The following is a 17,845-nucleotide window of genomic DNA, read 5'->3' as shown; positions in this document are numbered from 1 at the left end:
TGGTAATCGAGTAAATGGCAAAATTATACAGGCAAGATTTCAGACATTGTCATTCAATGTTATCCTCTAATGAATGAATACGACAAGGATGATCAGGCTACTTGTTATAATATTCTGCAGGACTTCATCAGCAAAGTCCCATAACATGATATTCTCATTGTTTTTGGCAATATGAATGCTACGGTGGGGACAGACAACCATGGCATAATGGCACACATGGAACTGGCTTCCATCAAAATGGTGGCAAGTGTGTTCTTGAATTATGTCAGTTGAATTGCTTTATTATTAGAGGTTTCAGAGTAGCAGCCGTGTTAGTCTGTGTCCGCAAAAAGAAAAGGAGGTGCCACAAGTCCTCCTTTTCTTTTTATTATTAGAGGGACACGCTTTCCTCATAAAGAGAACCAGAAAACAACATGGACCTCACCTGACAGCATTACTAAAAATAAAATAGATCATTTTTGTACATACAACATTCTAATCATCACTTCAACATGTCTGCATATTCAACAGGGCATATGTAGGCAGTAATCATCAACCATGGATTGCCACCATGAAAATGAAATTGAGTAAACTACGAGTAAAGAAAATTGCAAGAAAGATTAACATAATTAAGCTTGGGGATGAACAAATAAGGAAAGTTTCTGAATTACAGCGTTCAAACAAAGTTTTCAAATATGGCAGAAACAGTATTTAAAATGTTAAAGAAATGTCATGGGAAGCCATTAGCATTAGCAGAGACCATCTTGAATCTAGCAAAGGTAGGAAGGAAGAGTGGACCATTAAGGCCATGTGGGATGTTACTGCATAAAGAAAACAAGCTAAGTTAAATCTACTCAATGCCTTAAAGTAAGGTAAACAATTAAAAGAGGAATATAGAGATAAAGAAGTAAAAAAAAAAGATCAGCCAGAAAAAGCATATATCAATAGATAGGCACTGGAAACAGAAATGGCAGCAATGAAGGAGCACATGAGAACACTTTATCAAACCACTATATGACTTGCTGGAGACTTTAGCCACAGCGGGGAAGGTCCAATGAAAGATCAACAAGGGAAAACCTTAGACCAGCAAATGAAAAGATGGACAGAACACTTCCCATGACATCCTTAACAGACTCTCACCAGAAATAACGTTTAACTTTGATAACCATAGAATCATAAGGCTAGAAGGGACAGCAAGGGTCATCTAGTTTAACCCCCTGCGAAGATACAGGATTTGTTGTGTCTAAACCACACAAGAGAGATGACCATCCAGCCTGCTTTTGAAAACCTCCAGCAAAGGAACTTCCACAACCTCCCTAGGCAACCTGTATCATTGTCCTACTGTTCTTACAGTTAGGAATTCTGCCCCCCCAGCCCCCTGCCATCGTTTGCAGGGAAGATGGCAGAACTTGATGTTTGCTGTGAGGATATTACTCTGGATGAACTTAAAATAGCCATAGAAAGCTTAAAGAACAACAAACCACCAGGTGAATATCAAATCACAGCAGAAGTCCACCCCACACTCTAGGCTTCAGGGCCCAAGCTCCACCCCGAGCCGCAACTTCAAAGTGCTATACAGCTATTTTTACAGCACAAGCCCACTAGCTTGCATCTTTTGACCTGGGCTAGGAGGCTCACTCCGAAATGTTTAAACATATCCCGACTGACCTCACTTCCCTCATATTAAAAGGAATGGGATTCCATGGCGAATATGCCACTAAATTGCCTTTCAATAAGTTTTGATCTCATTCTTATATCTGCTCTGCATAAGAAGGTTGATCATTTAGCCTCTAAGTATTTGGTATTTATCCAACAAAGCATAGCATGTACTGGGCCAGATTCTTTCCTGTGCCAAGATCTGTTTGGTGCTGCGGGGAAATCGGCAAGCCACAATTATCAAACCACACCTGCTCCAGTGACTGTGTAACTTAGAGAAAACTAGGGAAACGCCCTATATGCTCAGGTGGGGGATGGCTGATGCAGGAACCTGTTCAAGCTAGTTGATAGTACCTGCTCTGTCAAGGGAATTCTTAGCTGAGCAGTTGTGTCCAGATTCCTGAGTGCCTTGCAAAGGGGCTGGAATGGGGGGGAAAATAAATTCCCACAATCTTTAAAATACTTTAACTATATTAAGTAGAGCACTATCATACATTTTTAAAGTTAGTTTGGGACTCATGAAAGTTGCCAGTCTGACATCAGTGTAAACTGAGTGCTCTATTTATTCAGAGAATGTACAGTACAAAAATCAGTGTAAAATGGACATCATGCCACAACATATTTTCAGCCCTCTTCTGGAAGAAGTACAACTACTGCAGTATAATGCATGCAATGTAGTCGTAGCCATGTTGGTCCCACCCAGCATGTTAGAGAGATAACATGGATGAGCCAATATCTTTTACTAGATGAAGTTCTGTTGGTGAGAGAGACAAGCTTTCAAAGAAGAGTTCTGTGTGGCTCAAAAGCCTGTCTCTTTCTGCTGAGATTTTCACCAAGAAAGCAATTGAGATAACCTTGTCCACTACACACTGGCTACATCTTATTAGCTCATTTTACATATGTCATCAAGACAGCCATCAGATGACAGTACAATTTGATCACAACCAACATTGACTGACATTATAAATTCTGGACTATTGGCTTCTGACTATTAGTAGAAAACTATAATAACACAGGTACAAAAATAGACAAAGGCGTTTGCCAGGATAAGTTTAGACATTACTGGAAATTAGAGTTAATTATCAGGGACTACATTCTACTATCATTACTCGAAATGTACAGTAACTACAGATGTATAATAGGGTAAAAGTATAATTTTGGACCAAAGTTAACAAACTGATGTATTTTGATACACTGAAAAAAGCAAAATAAATGTTGCTGAAACAAGAAATGGCACTGTTTAGTTTAGGGGCCAGGTGGTAGTTTTGTAAGCTGATCTGAGTAAGGGGCAGCATATGGCTATGCTATTCAAGGAGCGCACCAGGGAATTGTGAAAGTCACAATTAATTCTCCACTTACTGTACAGGAATAGGGCTGTTCAAAAATTTTCCATGTTAATTGTTTTTCAATGAAAAATTGTGATTTTGATTAAACTACAAATTAAAATGGTCATAAAGAATATCTGCTTTTCACAGAAAAAAATAATTTTTAAATCAAAATGTTTTGGCCTAAAACTCAAATGGCCATCTAATCGTGGTCAGGTTCTGATCAAACTCCCATTGACAACAATGGGCGTTGGCAGCCATTTTGATAGAGAACAGTTGCACATGGTCTTCAGTGTAATAGAAAATTATTCCTCAGGGGTCCTGCTGAAGTTATGAACAGTAATGCAAAGTAGTACCATTAATCAAAAATACCTTCATATGCAATCTATGCATATGAATCCCATTTAGTTTAAACTCTAAAGAAAGTTTGAAGTGTCTGTGTTATTACATTATTAAGATCATTTGAGATACAGAAACAACCTGCTACTGAGCACTAAATTTCTTAAAGGACCAATTTTTAAAATTAATTTTAACTGAAACTAGTTAACTTTTACTTGCAGAATCTCAGAATATTCATTCTAAAAAAATCAAAAAGTGCTATAATTTTTGGGAGGATATGCTGTTTTCTTCATATACAACAAAGTGGTTGAATCCTTGCTTATGTACAATGTTCAGCTAAACATGAACTATGGAAACATGAGCAGTGCTTCCATACCACTACCTTGGTAATGGAATAATGATTAATCATTCATTGATCCATTAACTCCTTCTAAAGTTCCACCAGAGGTCTTTAGAATAACATTTTCTTTAAGAAAGAATACTTTGTCCTTTTTTATTACTATACTTTACTAAAATTCATAACAAAGCCTTTGGCCCATTTTCAGATAATGTGTTTGTTTTTAGTAATTTAGCAAAAATAATTTACCCTTACCTAAACAGAATCTACAATATAAATGTTGAAAATGCAAGCATATTGGAGACCAGAGCTCTAATTCTTCATTTGCACACTAGATGTCACTGGTGTATGGTAGATGTCCTCTGTGTTGATGAAGAATATGCAAGTATTCAGCTTTGCCAGTGGGAAACCTTTAACACTGTCTCAGTTAAGATTCTGTTAACATTTTCTTTATAAACCCTTATTTTAAGGGGTTCATAACTCAACCAGACACATTGACTACATGGCATACTGCACAAGGGCTCAGATGGGTGGATTTTTTAAATGCAAGATATTTGTAAGGTGAATAGATATGTGACAGGATTGGGCCAGATGGCTACAGGAGAGTGATTTTTTCCCCCACAGTTTTAGATTTTATTTTTTATGTACAGAAATATGTAAGTCCAGTACATGATAAAAGGCAGATATATTAGCCCCAGGTTAAGTAGGTCCCTGTTCCCTGGGCAAGGTAACAGGGAAGGTTCCAGAACAATCAGGAACTTTCTGGAAACAATTAAGGCAGACAGGCTGATTAGAACACCTGCAGCCAATCAAGAAGCTGCTAGAATCAATTAAGGCAGGCTAATCAGGGCACCTGGCTTTAAAAAGGAGCTCACTTCAGTTTGTGGTGCGCGTGCGAGGAGCTGGGAGCAGGAGGCGCAAGAAGCTGAGAGTGAGAAGGCGTACTACTAGAAGACTGAGAAGTACAAGTATTATCAGACACCAGGAGGAAGGTCCTGGAGTGAGAATGAAGAAGGTGTTGGGAGGAGGCCATGGGGAAGTAGCCCAGGGAGTTGTAGCTGTCACGCAGCTGTTCCAGGAGGCACTCTAGACAGACAGACAATCCACAGGGCCCTGGGCTGGAACCCAGAGTAGAGGGCAGGCCCGAGTTTCCCCCTATCCCTCCATCCCCCCAACTCACTACTTGATACCAGAAGAGTTGAATTGGACTGTGGGTTCCACCAGAGGGGAAGGTGTTTGGCCTGTTCCCCGTTCCACTAGGTGGATCAACAGAGACTGCAGGGATTGTTCTTCTTCCTTTCCCCATGCTGGCCAGCGAACAGCAGATTTGAGCCACAGAAGTAGCCAAACTGAGGGCTGCCGTGAACCTCTGAGGTGAGAAAATCCACCAATAAGCGCAGGACCCACCAAGGCAGAGGAGGAACTTTGTCACAGATATAAGAGAATTTTCGATAGATTACAATGCTTTTAGTGCACTAATAAATCTAAAAAACCTGTAATTAAAATATGCTGGTATTTTCAGTCCGAATAGTTTAAATGGTTTCATTGTTTTTTAGTCATTTGTGGAGGAAATAATTTGATTCAGTTGCTGCTATACTTTAGAATAACCTCAAACAGATTTTTTATACTTACTGTGCATTCCCAAGACAGCACATAGGCCAAGACTGATCATATATTTAACCCTTATTGATCACAAGAGTTCTGAAGAAGATTGTGCAGTCCTCATTATGCATAAGTATTACAATGATTAGCATATGTAAAAATCACCCATTGGTCTGAGAAATTCTTACTGTGCCCAACTGGCAATAAGCAGCATAGGTTAAAGTTTAAATTTTTCACAAATTTCAGATTTTACTGGCTTTTGTTTCTGCAAGTCTGATCTTATATGTTATTTGAACAGAATTATTTGAGTGTGAATGATTAAATGCAACCTGAAAAATTACTACGGTGATACCACATCTGCTCTAGCCAATGCCTGAGATGCTGAACTGCATTCAAGCTGTGCTTGGTGCAGTTCAGGAGGTGAGTACAATAGTGGCTTTAGGTACCTTTAGGTATTTGTCCCCCCAATCTAACTTTGAGACTAGCTGGAGACTGGAGCAGTAGCGTTGATGCTGCCCTAACTTGTGTCTAGCTCCCAATAGTCCTTAGATCCATTTTGGCAGCAAGAGATGACAGGATACCTCAGCCACTTCCCTCTTGTACAAGCCATGCTCCTTGTGGCAGGGGGATAAGTATAGGAATTTCTATTGTGGCTCTAAGTCACCTGAAAATTCATCACATATGGGGAATCTTTAGGGTACCAGATCTGCTGACACAAAGGCCAGGGTCATATCCCAATATTCATTAATAGACCCAATTAAAGATTCTTTTCTGAAATTGACAGGTAAAGGCAGGAGCCTTCTATTAAAGCTCAAAATGTAGATTAAAGCCAGTGATCCAATTATAGAACATATACAGAATTACACTATATGTATTGTAAGTTAATGTTTAGTAAAGGATCACTGAAGGACATATGAAAGCATTTTCCCATACTCAAATAATAATTTTGTATGAATGCTAATACTACCTATGGGCAAACTCATGGGCTAAATAGGAACTGTTCTGAATGTTCTCCCTGCCTCCTATATTAAAATATGAACCTCTTCCAAGATTTGGGAAATACTGGGTTAGGCAGACCCATCCCCAGTACCATCCCATAACTCCTACCATTGGCCACCTCCATCTCTGCATTTAAATAGTGACTTGACGTGTTTCTCTATTTCTGAGTATTATCCCCTGGCATCTGCTATTTATTACACAGGGTTCCCTGCCACCATGAATCCTTCTTCTGGTAGGATCCTGAACTCCCTGTGAAGATCATTCTTAGTTGGAGGGCATGGGGTGGTTATAAAACCTGGCAATCTCTTTCCAGTGGGAGAAGGACCACTAATATTGCCTCTGAAGACATCCCACTGCATGGTGGGGAAGAATCACTGAACCCCCTGTTAAAAGCCCAACTACAGGTAGGAAGGCTGCGGTATTAGGGAGGGAGTTTCTCTTTAGATTTGAATAAGCATCTGAGCTTATCTGAACCAAACCTGTTGAGATTAACCTATCACTAATTAAAACATGGTAATGCTTCAGATTTCAAGTAATGAAACTCTCACTTCATTCCTCTCCTTTACTTTACTAAGATGGTGCTCATTCACCTCTACCCCAAGGGCAGGAAAGCATTCTCCAGGATTTTGCTGATTTACATTTTTTAAAGCTTTAAAAGAAAAAAAAATACACTGACTATGGAGGCACATGAAGCATTTTAACTAGGTTCCTTCCACAGCTAGTATTATCCTGTCGCAGTACAAACTGGGAACGCTAATGCTTTTTATACGCTTGAAAATTTGCATTTTAACCTCTTGGATATACAGTATTGTATATCCAAGTCTGGACTACAAAATACATTTCTGTACTTTCAATGGACCCTGACATAAATATGGCCAGATTTTCTGCCCACACAAGGGCACTGTGTCAGCAAAAATCCACACGGTGTGCACAAAACTGGTAATTGCCCACGTGCACGTGCATTGGCTCACTTTGTATGTAGGAAGATTAAGGCAGGATCTTGCACTACCACATTTGGAATCCAAGTCTGAATTGGGAACACTGGGCTGCAAGGATCTACAAAGGCTGTCACAATCATCATGATAGCTGGAGCACACACTAACTACAGGAAGTATGTTCAGACTGGTTTGCATGTGGCAGAGCCATTCTCTAACTTCCCAAGACTCCCAACAACTTCACCGTCAAATGTAGTCCTCTGGGATGAAAGAGTCAAGGGACAGTGGCAATAAAGAGTTGGGGAGGGGGGGGTAAACTGTGGGCCCCATTTAATTTGAATGAATCCCATATGCAGATACCTCTCTATCCATAACGAAGGGGCCAGATTATCCCACCAGTTGTGAACACAACTCCCATTGGCTTTGCTGAGAGTTGAGTGCAATTGATGAGGTAATTGGGCCCTGGGTTCTTCTCGGGGGATTTGACAAGCACTCATTTTATGGGTACAGCAACAGATCACTTCTGTACTTCCTCAGTGGACCTGTAACAAGCACCCAATGATGATCAAGGGGGTCAGTCTAATTCAGGTACTGTATCTAATCCCTGTATCTATCCATCATGCAACTATTTGCTTCACCCTGTCTGTTCTATCATCCATTTGCCTCTATGGCACACATTAAATGGATTTAAAACTGGTTGATAGGTCTCCCAAATGTAATTGTAAATGGGAAATCATCATTGTTGTGGCTCTTGTAGGGTCCTGGGGGGATTGATTCTTGGCTTTGTGTTATTTAACACTTTTATCAATGATATGGAACAAAACATAAAATCATCACTGATACAGTTTGCAGATGACAAAAAAATTGGGGGAATGTAAAAGAAAGAAGAGGACAGGTCACAAATACAGAACAAATCTGGATTGCTTGCTTAACTGGGTGCAAGGAAACAATACGAGTTTCAGTCTGACTAAACGTAAACTCATAAATCTAGGAAGAAAGAAAGCAGGTTATAGTTTGATGATGGGAGGCTCAATCTTGGGAAGCAGACTCTGAAAGAGATTTTGGAGTTGTGGTGAAAGATCAGCTGACTATGAGCTCCCAGTATGATGCTAAAAGGGCTAACAAGATATTTGGATGCTTAAACAAGGGAATATCAAGTAGGAGTGTAGAGATTATGTTACTTCTGGCGTTGGTATTGTTACAACTACTATCAGAATATTGTGCCCTGTTCTGGTGTCTGACGTTTAAAAACTGGAGAGGGTTCAGAGAAGAATGATTAAAGGCCTGGGAAACATGCCTTACAGTTAAAGTCCCAAGGAAATTATCAAAGAGAAGATGAAGGGGTGATTTGATCACCTCTATATTTACACTGGGAACAGAAATTAGATAAAAGAGTTCTTCAGTCTAGCAAAATCCAATGGCTGGAAGCTGAAGCTTGACAAATTATACTAGAAATAAGAGACATCATTTTAACAGTCAGGGTAAATAACCATTGGAACAATTTACCAAGGGGCATGAGGATTCTGTACTGGAAATTTTAAAATCAAGATTAGATGTTTTTCTAAAAGACACACTCTAGTTCAAACAAGAATTAATTTTGGAAAGTGCTCTAGCCTCTGCTATACAGAAGATCAGACTAGATGATCACACTGGTGTCTTTTGGCCTTATAATTTTTGCCTGTATGGAGCTAGGTACCTCACACTGTAATTAATCTGTACTAAGTTTAGAACACCGGAGAACAAGTCCCTTTTCAATCATGATCCAGAAGATAGATTACGGCCATTTGCTTTTTAGACCTGTGACGGACACAGACTGCCTTATGCCAACTCTGAATGCTCTGGTCTAACTCTCACTGGGGGAGAAGCAAACACTCAGACAAAACGTATGAAGAAGCAGCAGACAACAGTTGATCTGGAAAGACTAGGTAAGCCTTTTCCTTGCTTCCATACAAATACTGGGCTCATGGAAATACGTTTGGAAACTAAGATAAAAGTAATAGGTCTAAGAGGGTGATTTCTGCAGGTGGCAGAGAAGGAATTTATTTATTCATATATACATTTTGATTGAACACAGTGCTTACAAAAAATGACAGACTGATATCTCTGTAGACTATCTACAGACACACTATCTACAGGAAGTATGTTCAGACTGGTTTGCACGTGGCAGAGCCATTCTCTAACTTCCCAAGACTCCCAACAACTTCACCGTCAAATGTGGTCCTCTGAGCTGAAAGAGTCAAGGGACAGCAGCAATAAAGAGTTTGGGGGGGGCCTAAACTGTGGGCCCCATTTAATTCATTTCGTCCCATAAACTACCCTCAGCCATTACCTAGAGATACCATATCTAGAAGTGAGAAGCTAATTTAGTTTCCATGCTATTCGGTCCTTGGCTTCTGAGACTACCAAAGATAAACCAATAGTTGTGGTGGGTTTTGTGGTGGTTTTGCAAATGTTCACTCACTTAGAAATGAATTAAGAATGTGAAGGACTTGCCATAGTGGATTAGACTAGTAGATTTACTGCCATATTTTGTCTACAACAGCAGCCAGTACCACCTTTAAAGGAAGGTGCATCAACCCTGTAGTGAGCAATGGCACAAACTACCCAGAGGGGAAGTTCTTTCCTAACCCCATTAGTTAGCGGTTGGCTTCAGCTCTGAAGCACGAAGGTTTATAACCCCTATAATTTTTTTAATTCTATGTAGATCCTATCCTAGACTGTGCATATTCTCACTACACATATAAATGTCTTGCCACTTAATATGTGGCAACGAACAACTGTTATATGGTAATGACTTTCAGCCACTATTAATCCCGTCTTGGATCACCCCCTCCCACATAAAGGTGACCACTGGTTTCACTAGAGTAGAAAAGCTCCATGAGAATCCACTCCATAATAAGCTCGTCCATCAATCCATTGAAGGTGCAGGGTTTGTCTTTGTGGAATGAGCAGCAGTAGGCACCCACGAACACCACATTTTTCCAGAGATCTGTAAGACTCTTGGGAAGAATGGAATTGAAGGTTATGAATCAGCAGAAGTCCAAGGCACGGAAGGAAAATAACGCTAGTGGGCTGCAAAACAGGCATCAAGAGTACGGACATCAGTGACAAATGATTTTAGATACTTACTTAAAAAGTTCATTCCTCATTATAGCTCGGTTTGTTTGAGGGTCAATTGCATAGACCATCAAGTCAGATTTGGAGTAATCCTCTTCTGAAAAGCCATCTCCAAATCTCCGGGCCCCAATGGACTCTACCACAACCTTTGCACCAGGAATCTGATCTTGAATATAGCGTTCCAAAATCCTGAAAATGAAATAGAGTCAGAAAGTTACAGTGATTTATTCATTCTAACAAAGACTAACAAAAACCTGAACTGTAATCTAAGAGACCAAAACATTGGCTTGTAAGCTGCTAACCTTATGAACCCTTTTCATAAAATCCCCATTCCAACATAACCTCTTAAATACTCAGCTCCTAGGAAAAACTTAGCAATGTTAGAGGAGGTCATTGCACACTGTTTCCTTAAGTCTAGCACTTTGTATTTATGATATAGTTTGAGTTTTAAATGACTCATGGGAAATTGCAACTGTATTTTACAAATAAAACTGTCAAGCTTTTGTGGAATTATATGGTTTCAGAACTCTTTAGTTTCACCTTTACACTTGAGGGGTAGTAAATTCTCTCACACACAAAAATAATATCCTCAACCATTTTCAGTGGGGTATATTATCTGGACATACAGCATGACATAACATATCAGGTACCAGTATACCTGCAACTCCTAAAGGCGTAAATAAGCTTTACAGCCATGGGAGAGGTTGGAGAATTGGTCTGACAGGTTTACGACCAGAAAATAAAAATGATCTGTAAACAAATTGCAAAAGTAATACAGAAAATGACAAAGGATGACAGATAGCTGTCTCTAAATCACTTAACCTAAGTTCAAGATCTCAGGGGCATAATAACAATAAACTGCAACAGATCTACTTTATTTTACTTCCAGAAAAGAAGCAATCAATGCAAACTGCTGTATATAGTATATGGTAGTACACTCAATGAAATATCAGCTTCAATATCAATGTGTCAATAGGCAAGAAAAATAAGATTCCTAAGAAATGCACTTGACTACAGAAGATAACATTTACTGATTCTTGATGGTGACTCTTTCACTAATTTTAATACTTAATACATTTCGTTTTTTGAGTGTTATTGAATGTTGGTCTTGGTAAGTTGCAAATCAGTTTTTGCAGAATTTCTCACACAGAATAATACTTACTTATGCAAGGAATCCCATTGGCAGTATCAATAACTGACTTCAGTGGGACTACTTGAATCAGTAAGGATTACTGGATGTGAGCAAGCGTTTTAGAATCATGTACTGAGAAAACAAACAACTTTATTTTGTCATATTTTTCTGAAGTTTTCTACATAAAATTATCTATTTATGGGAAAGACCTCGAAATATTTGTTGTTACTCCTAAGTACTCATGAAAAACATATTTAGAAGGTTTGTAGAGTTTCCCCTGAAACAAGAAAGAAGCAGAGCTCATACCTACCCTGAGCAGAAATACCTAAGGCATTGCTGTAGGACACAGTAAAAGGAGGAGGAAGAGAATAACCTCTCCAAGGAATTAAAATAAAATAAAATAAAACGAATGTAAAAATAACAAATACACATGATGTTGACATAATGAGTATCATGGCTTAGGAATTTATATGGATTTATCCTATCCCTACAAGAAGCATAGAACAAGCCTTAGAAAGGATAAGATCAGTATACAAGTGAAAGTATTGTGCTCCAACTTAGCCTGTATATGGTATGTACCTTTCCCGGTGCCCAGTAAAGTTGCTGACCTGTTAGAGGAATCGACAAGCAAAAAATATTAATTTTTCGTATCAGTTTAGGTAGTCAAAACTGCATCTCTCCAGATGTGTGTTGTACTGTGCAGCTGATAAAAATGGTATTTAGAGTAGTTACAGCAAATAATGTATATGTAGTGAACAGATATTCTGGTCAAGAATCCAGGTAGAGTACTAAACATAATGGCAAGGTATAAGAATTCTTCTTCAATTCATGGTGTTGGCAAGGGAAGAATGAAAACATCCACAAATTCCAAGAACAGGAACAACCCTCTCAATCTTATCTGAATAAGTAAAAAGAAAAGGAGTACTTGTGGCACCTTAAATTGGTTAGTCTCTAAGGTGCCGCAAGTACTCCTTTTCTTTTTGCGAATACAGACTAACATGGCTGTTACTCTGAAATCTGAATAAGTGATATTATAATATTATTCTATTTGATCGTGTAACTCAAGTCTATAACACAATTGCAGTCTTAACTTTGCATTCCCTTATGTTTATATGCTTAGCTGCATAACCGAGATATTTGCATTAACACTGACTTTTGAATGGAAATACTACATATAAAAATGTTAATTTCATGTAGCTAGTGCATTATACTTTATTTAAAGAATCATTTTAATGGGAATGAAGTATAATGAAGCAATATATGGGCTTGTAAAATTGCCCAAATGAGCAAAGCTGAGGCACAATATAGCTACAAAAGCCATACAAGTGAAGTATACTCTAAGGCCAATTCTTCCAAGGAATGCAAGAGTGAACCATAATGTGTACATGGAGTCAGACTGAAGGGTCTTCACATAGGAGTTAGGGAATGATGCTTATATTCCCATGCAAACAATACGAATCTTAATATATGCATTAAGAAAAAATATTGTTTTCTTCCTTTGTACAGTTGCACGTGGTGCCCTGGCTCTCTTTAAGCCTTCCTGGTGATACCATATGAGAAGTGTTCTCAGGTGAATTTTGGAGCAGGTCTACAAAGTGAACAGGCCCCAACAACTTTAAGGGATTCATATACATTCATCAGAGAAAAATAAAAATGTGGACTATGAGTGACTGAAATCCTTCACTTTAAAAACACATTCAGGACAATATGTGGCATTGTGCAATAGATGGCCTGGAAATACAAAAATGGAAAAGTTTCACCAAACAAAATAGCTAATATAGTACTAGAACTTGTCTAGGGCACTTAGGACTGATAAAACCTGTGTCATGATAAACACTTTCATTGGTTTAAATAACTGGAAACCTTCTGCTCCTGTTTTTCCCTGATAAATCATTACCATGTGTATTCAGCAAAGAAAAATAATGCTGAAAGAGCAATACTGCTAAATCACAATTTTAAGAAAGATTATTGACTTCCGTTAATTTCTAAGACTCCTCTACCCTTCTCTTTGTGAAAATGCCCCTGAGCTATAGTGTTGTTGTAAGTTTCTGAAAAGCAAAGCCCTGCAAGATATAGTTTCTAATCGAGCAGCATGGGTATGCTCTGAGCTGCCAAATCTGGCCAGACACAATGCAGAGTCCAAAATCAACCAAAAAAATAGCAGGTATGGATTGGAAGCTCCCGCCTGTTAAGTACACTGGCAACTGATTGGCTTCAAATAAACAAGCACTCATTGACTGTGAGTATTAAATCTGCTTTGTTCCTACCTATGACACACTACTTGGCAGCTGGAGCTGCAACCCTGCCACACACAGCTAATTAATGCTCCTTTAGGGCAATTTTGGTCAGTAAAGATTGTGACAGTGAAAGACTAAAACCCACAGGTAACTATAAAAACATCCAAAATATCACATGACTACAAGTGACTAAAAGAAACCCCAATTTTCTTTAAAATATTGCCCCAAGGTTTTCTTTCTTGCATGGACCAATGATTTTACTACCCAGCTCAAAAAGATCTAGAAATGTTCATACATATTTTCCTTATGGATCTCATGAATCCTGATCTCATCAGTGCTAAAAATCAAACTAGTTTCTCATAGGCAGTTACATTTACCAGCACTTAATTTTCCTAGCCAAGATAGGAAGACAGAGGATTGAATAAAACCATGGATTATGTTTTTGACATCCCTGTGAAGGTAGCAATGGTTAGTATTACCAGAACTTGATAATACTATACATTATTCTCAAGTATTCATGGCAGCTGTTCAAAGTTACCCAGATTCTCAATCCGATTACAGAGTAGCTGTTTAAAACATTATTTGAATTGAAGAATAAACAACATAATAGTGTTTGACTATGACAAATACTTACACTACCTACAACTGACTTTGATTGATGTTGCAAGAAACACAGTACATGTGAATTACAATAATAATTATACTTTTAGGATAAAGGCAATTTATTATATATACAAAATGGAACATTATGATGATTCAATGAAAAACAAAAAAACACATTAAAGATTGCAAAGTAGCATTTAAAGAAAATACTACTAAAAGGTGTGCAAATCTCTGGAGAGTAACTTCAAAAGCAATTCAAGTTTACATTTGGTACGAAAACACTGCAGTAAACTACCACTTGGCAGCTTATTTTCAGCACAAAGGATCCTCTTCTTTCACAGTATTTTAGAAACAAATACTAAAAGGCACATTTAGCAAACAATAAAAGAGTTTGTAATTAGAGGTAATTTATTAGTCAACATTAATTTAAAGTGAAGTTCTAATTTGATAATTGACTATGCAGCATTAGCACCTTCTTCTCAACAGATCTGCCCCCTGCATGTGTTTAGATTCATATCTACAGATTAAGTGAAAAAAATAGTTTTTACTACCTTAACTCTTACAGCTCTGCACAGTCAACAGAGAACAGTGAGCTGGATTCTCTTCCTTCTTGTGCATCTTCATCAGAATTGTTTAACAAATTCCAATCAATTATACTTGTGAAAATGCAATGAAAACCAGAGATTTGTACCTGTGCCATTGAGGGCAAAATTTGGCCTGAAAAATATTATTATAGGTATGCAGAAAGGGAAGATCCCTCCTTAAATCTCACAAACCAGAGTAAGTTTTCAGGGCTGACAATTAGGGGAAAAATTCATTTTGACTCAGACACTGAGCATATTTGACATAAAAATAACTAACACACAATGAATAATAGAACCCTGTGATGCCATTCTTACATTGTTACTTATCAGAGAATAACTTCACTTTACGGGGATACTGTCAACTTGAAAGCTTGCCAATTTAAAAAGAAAAAATGAAATGAATTAAAATTAACATCAGATAGTATAAATATCACTGAGTCTTCTTGACAATTTTGTGGTTTTACAATCACAATCTCTTATTTTCTAAAATGTATTTCTTTTCCCTGTTGCTGTGTAAAAGACCTGTACAAACAATAGGTGATAAAGAAAAAAAATGTAAACACAGTTCAATCTAGAGAACATTCTGGTTTTGACCAGTACCTATACCTAAACACTTCAAAACTTTCAAAATGAAAAAGTCCTAAGGGAAAAGGGTTTTTTTCTTTCTCTAATGTTTTTATAGCTTACTATGTGGAATCACTGGAGCACACAGAAAGTGATTTATGAAATGCCATCTATTTCACAGCACTCTGAAATAACTACATTACTATATAATGTGAGCTGCAGGAGCTGAGTACCTCTGAAAACCAGGGCATTTATGTAGATGCATAACTTTAGGTGCCCAATTTTGACTCTTGATTTTAAAAAATTGCGGATGAATTTAGTGATTATTCAAATTAGCAAACTGCAGTACTGACACTTCCAAACATCATATAAGATTTTCCAAGCAGCTCTGTGAATAGAGATCTCAATACTGATTTTAAAGTTCCCTGCTTTTCCAATCAATCATTCCTGAGTATACCTTCCCAACTGTGGTTAAGCAGGCAAACTCCAGCTGTTTTGTGATGTTGCTAAATGTCCATTAAACCAGGAGACAGATCCTCAGCTATGGCAGCAAAGATCGCTGTACATTCTGATTCTAGGCTGAGTGTATCTTAAAGTAGCCTCAGAGCTGTTCTAAAAAAGTTTAATTGACTAGTTACAGCCCTGACACGTAGTTATACCAGTTGTTTCTGCACTCTGACTACATACTCCCACACCATGCCCCTTATAACAGGATCAGGGTGTTTGAGTGACACAGAGTTGGTTATGTTGGCTCTTTGCTACCTGGAGATTTTCCAAAATGGTACAGAGCTGTTTTTGTTGGTCCTACAATGCCAGGGAAATCCTTCACCAGCCAGTGAAGTCAGCTTTCTGCCTGCTTTGGGGAGCCTACACATAGCAAAGAAGGCAGACTTGGGGCTATGTTCTATTCTTAGGATATAATGCATATTTTTTGTAATCTGATTTTCAAGGGAAGCTGTCTGATAAAGGAAAGTAAGACAGTATAAACTGGCTAAATTAATTACTTATATCAAATGTCAATAATGTACGATCTTGCTTTGCTTATCCAAGGGAGGTATTCCCCCTCTCAAAATAATTGTTCTGTACAAAAAGATTATTGTTATATCACATACAATAATGTATCTATGCAAAAAAGTTGCATTGAATCAATTTACTATGCATATTTATAAATACTTTATAGAGATTTTGTTAAAGACCAACTGGTAGAATATAATACTTTATATAGGAGAATGCCAATCATTCGGAGACGGTTTATGTAAAATTAAGTAAATTAGCCTTCCTTGTATTTGACTGAAGTTTCTTTTCTTCTCTTTGTGCTCCTGCTTCCTAAGAGGTGCACGATCATGCTGTCTTTGCTACCTTTTTTATTGTAATAAGTTATTTCTGAAGCCAAGGAAGAAGCATTATGTTGCATTTACCCAAAGAGCAATACACATACATCTCTACTTCAGCCAAACAGGCCTATCCTAGATCTCAGCAGGAAAGTCTTCTTTTACTGCTGTTGTAAGCAGTTTAAAAATGTAGCTCAAGCAGTTTATAGCTCTATCTGAAAAGGCACAACAGGACTACATTGTATAACGCTATTTTTTCCCCAAGGAGCTGAGGGGAAAACATATTCACATAATGACTCCCTCTATTATTTTTAGATCTAGGAGCCACTAGTGGAGGACAAAACGTAGGTAGACCATTACTATCCAGGTAGGAGTTGCTTATGAAAGCGAAGGAAGAAAAAGGCAGCCCGGAAAGTAGGATGTAAGGACAACATAAAATACTGCTTAAAATGGATAGAAGGAAGGAATAAGAGTACAGCAAATTAAGATTTTCTTTTTCCTTTCTCTTCATATAACTGCTGAGGGTGTGCAGAGATTAAAGGAATATGGTAATTAGTGAGCTCAGCTGATAGATAGCTTATTCAACTATAGAGGATATGCCATACTGTTTGTATAACATATTACTTGAAAGACTATTCAGTAAGTAGATGATAAGTTTGATGAATGAAGGCTTATTTGAGGTAGGACACAGAACCTGAGAAAAGGTGGGAGACTGAAGAATTCATGTTTATTACCTGGTAGAGAAAAAATAACTGGAGAGGTAGAGGTAGCTAACCATTTGATTGTTCCACTGAGACACCTGGTGATCTGGAGCGCTGGTAAAGAAGTCAAGTTGAGTAGTTGTTAATGCTGTGCTAACTGATAATAGTGGTTAATGGTGGGCTCGGGAAGAATAATTTCTGCAGATAGTCCAGTGGATCATAGTCCTAATTTAGTAATAATGGAAAATGATCATCTATCCTATCAAGAACTAGGACGGCAGAGTATCCCTGTTAAGAAACTGATGAGTTTAAATGATGTTAGAGAGCTGTACAAAAAGCAGCTGCACAACAAATGAAACCAATACAAAAAAAACAGTCCACTTTCCACAGATTCATGAAAAGAA

At 38.0% G+C, this 17,845-nt stretch overlaps 1 protein-coding gene across 1 annotated transcript in view; it reads right to left on the bottom strand.

The window, feature by feature from the left end:
* PCDH15 (protocadherin related 15) overlaps positions 1-17,845 on the bottom strand; it is a 665,248-nt gene that overhangs the window by 34,193 nt on the left and 613,210 nt on the right. Inside the window, exon 29 of the mRNA XM_043551059.1 lies at positions 10,302-10,478. Coding sequence (XP_043406994.1) covers positions 10,302-10,478 — 177 coding nt within the window. The remainder of the gene's footprint in view (positions 1-10,301; positions 10,479-17,845) is intronic.

The sequence above is a fragment of the Chelonia mydas genome, chromosome 7 (genome assembly GCF_015237465.2).
Source record: "Chelonia mydas isolate rCheMyd1 chromosome 7, rCheMyd1.pri.v2, whole genome shotgun sequence".
Classification (NCBI taxonomy): domain Eukaryota; kingdom Metazoa; phylum Chordata; order Testudines; family Cheloniidae; genus Chelonia; species Chelonia mydas.
The sequence above is the reverse complement of the archived record's forward strand: the minus strand, read 5'-3'. Positions and strand labels throughout refer to the sequence as shown.